The sequence below is a fragment of the Elephantulus edwardii genome, unplaced genomic scaffold (genome assembly GCF_000299155.1).
Source record: "Elephantulus edwardii isolate Elephantulus edwardi_28Jun2011 unplaced genomic scaffold, EleEdw1.0 scaffold00132, whole genome shotgun sequence".
Lineage (NCBI taxonomy): Eukaryota > Metazoa > Chordata > Mammalia > Macroscelidea > Macroscelididae > Elephantulus > Elephantulus edwardii.
Window position 1 is genome coordinate 7764853 of NW_006399882.1, and position 8877 is coordinate 7773729.

At 40.4% G+C, this 8877-nt stretch overlaps 1 protein-coding gene across 1 annotated transcript in view; it reads left to right on the forward strand.

Annotated features, from left to right (window-relative positions):
- Window positions 1-8877, forward strand: part of LOC102869628 (S-adenosylmethionine mitochondrial carrier protein-like) — a 213019-nt gene that overhangs the window by 147963 nt on the left and 56179 nt on the right. The window contains exon 6 of the mRNA XM_006893870.1: window positions 8559-8603. Within this exon, the coding sequence (XP_006893932.1) occupies window positions 8559-8603 (45 nt within the window). The remainder of the gene's footprint in view (window positions 1-8558; window positions 8604-8877) is intronic.

Consider the following 8877-nt stretch of genomic DNA (forward strand, 5'->3'; position numbering starts at 1 on the left):
ATCCTACAACCCAATGATTAATCCCACCTTCCCCCTGGATATCCACATCCCTCTGCTTCTAGCCTCTTCCACTCCTCCAGGATCCTTATACTCATTCTACAATAATGGTTTTATACAATACTTATCTTTATGGGACTGTGTTAATTCACTCAGCATAATGCTCTCCAGTCCCTCCCAAGTTAGGTAATGATTTACAAAGTTATTGCTCCTGCATGCTGCATAGTATTCCATTGTGTGAATGGACCATAATTTCTCAATCTATTCATTTGTGGTTGGACATTTGGGCTGTTTCCATGTTCTTGTGATGGTGAATAATGCTGCTATGAACGTCGGTATACAAATCTGTTTGGCACTTTCTCAGAAAGCTGAACATAGACATTCCATATGACCCAGCTATTCCACTACCTAGAATATACCCTGAGAATATGAGAACTGAGGCACAAATTGAGATTTTTACACCAATGTTTATAGCATCATATATCCTTTTTAAACTGTTGTCTTCCTCATCTGTTTCAATGCAGTATACATTATGTATCCCCTCTTTCTCAGTCTTTCCTCAACCCCAATGTCAGTCCTGTTCTACAACAGTACCCCTATGCAATATTTGTCCTTCTGTGACTAAGTTATTTCAGGATAATGTCCTTCAGGGTCACCCATTTCCTAGATTCATATCTTTATACCTCCTCAATTATGTTACAGATCACTTCATTATTTATTAAAGGACTATAATGTTAGAAACTGTTAAACTTTCAGAAGAATGGGAATCCATAACACTTGATTGTTCTCATGCAAAACCTGTACTTGGACCAAGAGGCAGTCATCAGAACAGAGCAAGGAAACACTACCTGGTGCAAAATCAGGAAAGGTGTACACCAAGGATCCTTTCTCCATGTATTTTTAATCTGTATGCAGAACAGATAATCTGGGAGGCTGAACTTTATGAAGAGGAATGTGGCATCAGGATACGAGGAAGACTCATCAACAACCTGCATTATGCGGATGACACAAGGTGGCTTGTTGAAACTGAGGAAGGCCTGAAGCATTAGCAGCAGAAGGTCAAGGATAGCAGCCTTCAATATGGATTGAAGCTCAATGTTAAGAAAACCTAGATTCTTACCAGTGAGTCAGTTGACAGCATTATGATAGATGGGGAAGAGATTGAAATTGTTACGAGCTTCAGTTTGCTTGGCTCCACAATCAACACTCCAGCAGCCAGGAAATAAAAAGATAAATTGCAATTGGAAAACCTGCTGTCAGGAACTTCTCCAGATTACTGAAGAGCATTATGTCAGTATAGAGACTAAGGTGCACCTGATCCAAGCTATGGTCTTCACAGTTAATTGTTGTACATCAGAGAGCTGGACGGTAACTAAGGATGATAGAAGAAAAATTGATGTCTTTGAGTTGTGGTGTTAAGAGTATTGAATATACCTTGGATGGCTAAGTCTGTCGTGGAGAGGGTACAACAAGACTGCTCCTTAGAGGCAAGAATTTTGAAGGTCCATCTCACATACTTTGGGCATATTGCCAAAAGAGACCAGGATGAGATGGAATAACGGGGGTATAGGTGTGTCAGAGACAATGAAATAAATAAGCTTAAGATAAAGTTCAGAGCTGTTGTATATTGGGTCACTATGAGTTGCAAGCAAATCAATGACACATAACAACAGTTTTACAAACACTTGGAATATCACAGGACTGTAAGCAGAGTTTTACCTCAAGGATAATTTTAGGACCAGTACTTTGTGCTAGATATATTGTGTTCACTGTGTGATTGTATCCATTCTTATTTCATGTATAATACCAAACACTTCCTCAGTTTACCACACCCAGATTTCATTTTGTCTGCCTCATGTGGAATCCTCCGTGAAGCATCCCTTTTGTATAGAATTATTGTTTGTTACCAAACAAAATCTGTGTTGCACTTTTAACAGCTCCCTGCCCCCCGCCCCCATCCCCATATGCCTCTTTAATGTTGGCTGGGTTTATGGCTGCTTACTTATTAGCGTCCTGGGTCTTAACAACCTTATTCAAACAAAACATCTTAAATAGCGACATTAAACAGGTTGCAACAGTGAGCCGTTTTGTGACGTTTGACGCAATAAAATGGGTATGTTGTGTTTTAGAATGTAAGACCTCTGAGTGCGGCTATTCATTTTCTTCATCTATAAAACATTTTAGAGTAACAACTTACATCTGTTTGGAATATAACATTCCACATTTGAAGAAACATCACTGTTATGTAATTCCAAACCAGACGTGGGGCATGAGCTCCCTTTCTGGAAGTCGGGAGAGGTACTTGGTCCAGCTTGGAGCCCAGTTTGCTGGCACTGTTTCCTGCACATGTATGGAACACATTTCCATTGTTGTTGTTCGACATGTAAATGACAGCGGGCATGCAATATGATTATGTCTTGAAGAATGCTTGACAATTTCATACAGCAGGAGTTTATCTCATGAGCGATTTTTTCATTACCAGAAACTAGAAATAAAGGTAATTATTTAAGCTTTTAGAGCCCTTTTAACTACGTTAGGCATATCAGTTAATCTTGTTTTAGGGAGTGAAGTTAGGTTTACTGTCGACTTAACTTTTTAGAACAAACACCTGATGGAATGATTTGGCCATTTCAATGTGTGATTTTTAAATTACCTCTTTAAACTGAAGCGTCAGCTTAATTTTAATAGGGGAAAGTGGATAAAATGTTCAGCTGTAGAATTCAAAATCTAAATAGTATTAAGTACTAAAGAAGTGCAACTAACATGCAGTGCAGCTTTATGGGTTGTTTTGACCAGGAAGTAAGTAATGTGAGCATCAGCTGTTAACATCTTAAAACCTTTTTCATGTTACCAGTGCCGGGTGTTTACATTGTTAAGATGTGACAGATTTGTGTTTGAAAGAAAAGAGGAGAGTGAAGTCACCCTTCATCTCACTACCTGTTAGTCATTTGGGACACATTTCACTACATATTCTGAACTTAAAAAATTTTAGAAAGGCTTTTATAAAACTAATATGCATTTCCCTTTGGTTGTTGGTTTTTTAAAAATTTTGATAATTCAGTTGGAAATTAGTACTTCAGTTTCAGAATGGAACGGGTCACTTGGTTTTACATCTTGGTGACAAAACACTAAACTGAATTTGCCACTTCCTTTGAAAGTTTGATGTTTGAGATTCTAGTTAAATCTGTGGCTGTTGATTTGTTTTTCCTTTTTGGAAGGATAAGTTGGTGGGGCTTTTTTGTTTGTTTTTTATCAAGGAGAGAATCAGCTGTGCACATCAGCCCTTTTGGGGGAGAGTTCTCTGGCCTTTGCCTTTTCTGGCTTGGTCTGTGAGTCACAGATTCACTGCTACCCTGTAGCGACATATCTCATCACAGCTGTCACTGTAACTGGGCCTGGCTGCTCTCACCTGCTCGGCCAAAGGGCTCTTGACCCCTGGTCACCTTCCCTGTGAAAGCAGTGTGGTGCAAGTCTCTCTGTGGACCAGCCATCTTGGGCTGACTTGTCTGAGGATGAGGCAGTAAAGAATCCTCATTTTATGGCATAGGCCATCAGGAAGACAACCAACTCGAGGGATCCTACCAGCTGGACCTTCTCATTGTCCACCAAGGTGATGACAGCTCAAAGGACAAGAGGTCTTTTGAGGGGCCGTCCCTTTAACAGCAGCTTTCTTCTCAGCTTAGGCCAACAGCCGGCTTCTCCTGCTTTGTCCCAGGCCTGAGGAGTTGAGTACCTGTCTGGCAGCCATGGCCTAGGTGAACTAGTTAACGGTAGGGGACATGTTTCACTGTGGGTTGCACATGAGTTACTGCAAGTTGAGGCTGATGTAGCAGCAGCTGGCTAATTCTAGAAATACAGGGATTCTAATGATATCTGACCACCCCCTCTTCCTTATTACAGATGACCCCTCTCTGACTGCACCTTGTACTAAATCAGACTTTTAGCACCATTTCAATCCACTTAGTGTGTATTCATTTCTCCAATACTGATCGGCGATTCGCCATTTGGAGGAAGTGGACTAGTGACCCGACAGACAGCTCTGGTTCTGGAGTCCTGTTCCTCAGCCAACTCTTTTTAGTTTTACTTTTTTTCTCTCCCTTCCCGCTTTATTTTTATTCTATCTGTATGCAAAAGAGATCATTTGGGTGGCTGGACTTTATCAGAAGAAATGTGATATCAGGAGTAGAGAAAGACTTCAGGAATAGCGAGAGACTTATCAACAACCTGTGCCATGCTAATACACAACCTTGCTTGCTGAAACTGAGGAGGCCTGAAACATTTGCTGTAGAGGGTCAAGGACTGTAATTTGCAATATAAATTAAATTTTAAGAAAGCAACTCAAGAAAGCAAAGATTTTCACCACTGGTCCTATTGACAGCATCATGATAGTTGGAGAAGAGATTGAGATTGTTAACAATTTCAGCTTGCTTGGTTCTGCAATCAGCATTCTTGGCAATAGCATTCAGAAAATCAAAAGATGAATCGCATTAGGAAAATCTGCTGTCAGGGACCTCTCCAGAATGCTCAAGAGAAATTATGTCAATCTAGATACAAAGGTGCACCTCATCCAGGCTCTGGTATTTGCAGTTACTTGTTATGCATCAGAGAGCTGAGATGGCAGAAGAAGAATCATTGCCTTTGAGTTGTGGTGTTGGAGAAAAGTATTGAACATGCCAAGAGAACGCACAGGTCTGTCCTATAGAGGGTGGAGAAAACCAAGCTGCTCCTTAGAGGCAAGAATTTTGAAACTCTGTCTCACATACTTCAGACATGTGGCCAGGAGAGAGCAGTCTTTGGAGAAAGACATCATGCTTAGAAGGGTGAAGGGACAACTCAGGAGAGGAAGACCCCAGATGAGAAGAATTGACACAGTAACTAGGGTAATGAGGGTAGGTGTGTTGGAGACAGTGGGATTGGCTCAGGATAGAGCAGGGTTCAGAGCTGTTGTGCTGTGAGTGGTTGACTCAGCATGTAACAACAGCAGCAACATTGGTTTGCTTACAAAATTTGTATACATTGTATATCATTCATATACATTGCATTGCATTTTACACATAACAAAACTTACACTGTGTTTCAAATCATCACTCATATACATTGTGTTTTCAGGTCCCCCTGGATCTTTCCTAATCCTTTCACTCTGTCTGCCCATCAGACTCTGCTGTCCTAGTGATTTCCTCGCCTCCTCCCTTCCTCAGCTTCTGTCCCATTGTCCCCCACCTCCTCCCCTTTAGGACTTCTATCTACTTCTTACTAGTTATCTTTCTGTTTTTACAATAATGGTCTTATATAGCATTTGTCGTTTAGGAGGCTGAGATAGTTTACTCAGTATAATGCTCTCTAGACTCTCCTGTGTTTGTTATAGGATATTTTACAAAATTGTTGCCCCTCAGTGCTGCATAATATTCCATTATGTGAGTATATTGTAATTTCTCAGTCCATTCATTTGTTATGGACATTTGGGCTGTTTCCATTTTCTTGTTATTGTGAATATGCTGTTGTGAGCACATGCTGTTCTCTTTCCCTGGCCCTTCTCTGTTTTGCCCTCCTCACTGCCCCCTCATACTTTCACCTTCCTGTCTCCTTCTCTTGCTCTCTGAACCTCCTTTCTACACTCGTCTTTCTCTTTCCCCTTTTCTCTTCCTTCCCTTCTTCCTCCCCTTCTCCCTAGTCTCTTCACTCCCTCTCCTTTTCTTATTCCTGTCTCTTGCAGCCCTGTCACTTTTTAATTACCTCTCTTTCTTCTTCTTTCCTTTCCTGTTTTTACCCAGTTCAAACACTTGAACTACTATAAAGAGGAGACATCTGTAACTCTCAGAAGAAAAATGCCAGTCTTTAGTCTTTACTATTCATGATTGTCATTAATTGCCATCAAGGTGGTTCCATTTCATGGCACTTCCGTGTGCTCAGAGTAGAGCTTGTCCATAGGCTTTCAAGGATGGCATGCTGTGTGAGCAGATTGTCAGGCTTGTCTTCCGAGTTATTCTAGGTGGATTTGAACTAGCAAGCTTTCAGTTAGTAATTAAATGTTTAACTTTTGTACTGCCTAGGGACTCCATTGCTTATGATCACACACTCACTGACACATTGCCATCCAGTCAGAACCTACTCGTAACTGACCGTCTGGTTGGTTTTCATCATAAGGGAGGAGATTGCCTGTCTTTCTCCTCTGGAGCAGTTGCTGGATTTAAACACCTGCCTTGAAAGTTGAAAGCTCAGCTCCCCACCCGCTAGGCCACCACAGCTCTTGAGTTAGGAACTATTTACTTTACTTATGATGTTTTTGTTATGTTCCATCAAGTTGAGTATGACTCTTAGCGATCTCAATCTGTGTTATACATATGACACACCCTAGCTTGTTGACAACGGATCTGAATCCTGTCCTGTACTACACCATCCTCATCATCTCTGACAATCTTCAACCTGTTCCTGCAGTCAGTGTGTCAGTCCATCTCATTGAAGGTCTCCTTTTCTGACCTTTCACCTTTCCCAGCATAAGGTTGTTTCCCAAAGATTAACCCTATCTAGCAGCTTGCCCAAAGTATGTGAAACAAAGCTTCACCATCCTTGTCTCTGCGGAGCACTCTGGCTGTAACTCCCCCAAGACATTCCTTGTTTATTTTCTTTATTCTTTTGGTAGTCAGTCCGTAGGATGTTCTCTACTCTTTTTTTAGAACCACTACTCAAAGGCATCAGTTTCTCTTCATTCATTGATTTCTTTCTTTCATCTTTATTCATCGTTCAGCTCTCAGATGCATAGCAAGTGAATGAAAAGACCCTGGTCTGAATCAGGTGCACCTTAGTCTCTACACTGACATCATTGCTCTTCAATACTTTGTAGAGTCCTCTGACAGCAGGCTTTCCCAATGCAATACATGCTTTGGTTTCTTGACTACGGGTGCTATGGATGTTGTTTGTGAATCCAAGTCAGATGGAATCATTGACAATTTCAGTCTTTTCACTCAACATTAAGAAAACAAAGATTCTAACCACTGGGCCAATTGGCAGCATCAGTATGGATGATGAAGAGATTGAGATAGTTAACAGTTTTAGTTTACTTGGCTCCACGGTCAACACTCTTGGTAACAGCAGCCAGAAAATCACTGCATTGGGAAAGTCGGCTGTGAGGGACCTCTCAAGAGTACTGAAGAGCAATGATGTCAGACTGGAGACTAAGGTGTGCCTGATCCGGGCTATAGTCTTTGCAATTACGTGCTATGCATCAGAGAGTTGGACAGTGACTAGGGTTGATAGAGAATTGATGCCTTTGAGCTGTGGTGCTGGAGAAGAGTGTTGAATATACTATGGACTGCTAGGAGAACAAACAGGTTTGTCCTGGAGAGGGTGAAGCCAGAATGTTCCCTGGAGTCAAGGATTCTGAAGCTTCATCTGACATATTTTGGGCACGTTGCAAGGAGGGACTGGTCCTTGGAGAGGGACGTCATGTTTGGCAGAGTGGAGGGGCGGCGAAGGACAGGAGGATCTTTGATGAGATGGATCGATTCTGTGACTGGAGTGGTGGGAATAAGTGCGTTTGAGATGGCTAGTTTGGCACAGGATAGAAGATCATATTGAGCTCTTATACATAGGGTCACTATGAGTCACAAGCGACTCGATGGCATATAACAACAAACAACAACATTATGATGTTGCTTATCAGCCCAGAGGATTTTTGTCTTCTTGATGTTGAACTATAATCCATATTGAAGATTATAATCTTTGGTCTTTTGTAGCAAACTCTTCAAGTCCTCTTCACAGCAAGCTGGAGTTGTGTCATCTGCACATAACATAGGCTGTTGATAAGTCTTCCTCCAATTCTGATGTTACATTCTTCTTCATGGAGTCCAGCTTCTCTCTCAAATGATCATTCAATATACAAATTGGATAGGTATGGAGAAAGGATACAGCCCTGACACAACACTTTTCTTGAATTTGAACCATACAGTGTTCTTGCTCTATTTGGACAACAGGTATAAATTCCACATACGTGCAATTAAGTGTTCTGGAATTCCTATTCTTCTCAATGTTAGCCACAGTTTGTTATGATCCACATAGTCAAATGCTTTAACATAGTTAATAAAATAGAAACACATGCTTCTAGTGTTCTCTGATTTTAGCCAGGATCTGTCTGAGATCTGCAGTGAAATCCTTGGTGCCACAGCCTCTTCTAAACCCAGCGTGAACTTCTGGCAGTTTTCAGACAATCATCAGCAATATTTTGCTTGCATATGATATGTTCACTTGTGATAGAAACTATTTAGTTTTTATTTCAGTAGCCTCTTTGTATTGTAATTCCTCCTACTTTTAAAGAGCTTTAAAACATTGTTTTATAAAACAAAAACATTATTTTATATCCATTGGACTGAAAAAAGTCAGTAGGATTCTTTAGGCAGTTATATTTTAACTCTTTAAAAAATACTGTGTATATATTAATATGTTCAACATTAGCTTTGTTAAATACATAAAATTAAAATGAACTACCTTTTGCTAAATAATATAAATTGCTTTAGTAATACTAGATCATTCCCACTTTATTTACTTATTTTTAATTCTCTCTACAGATTCCTTTCTCTTTGGTCCAGTTTCCTTTATGGGAAGCCTTAAAAGTAAGTTTTTTAACCTTCATATAATATTTCTTTATAGTTACTACAAATATCTATAGTTTTAGCTTGATATAGTTCATATAATACTGATGGATGGTGAAGAGATTGAGATTGTACACAGCTTTAGTTTGCTTGGCTCCATAGTCAACAGTCTTGGTACCAGCAGCCAGGAAATTAAAAGGCACATTGCCATGGGAAAGTCTGTTAGGGACCTCTCCAAAGTGTTGAAGAGCAATGGTATCTCTTTGGAGACTAAGGTGCATCTGATACAGGCCAT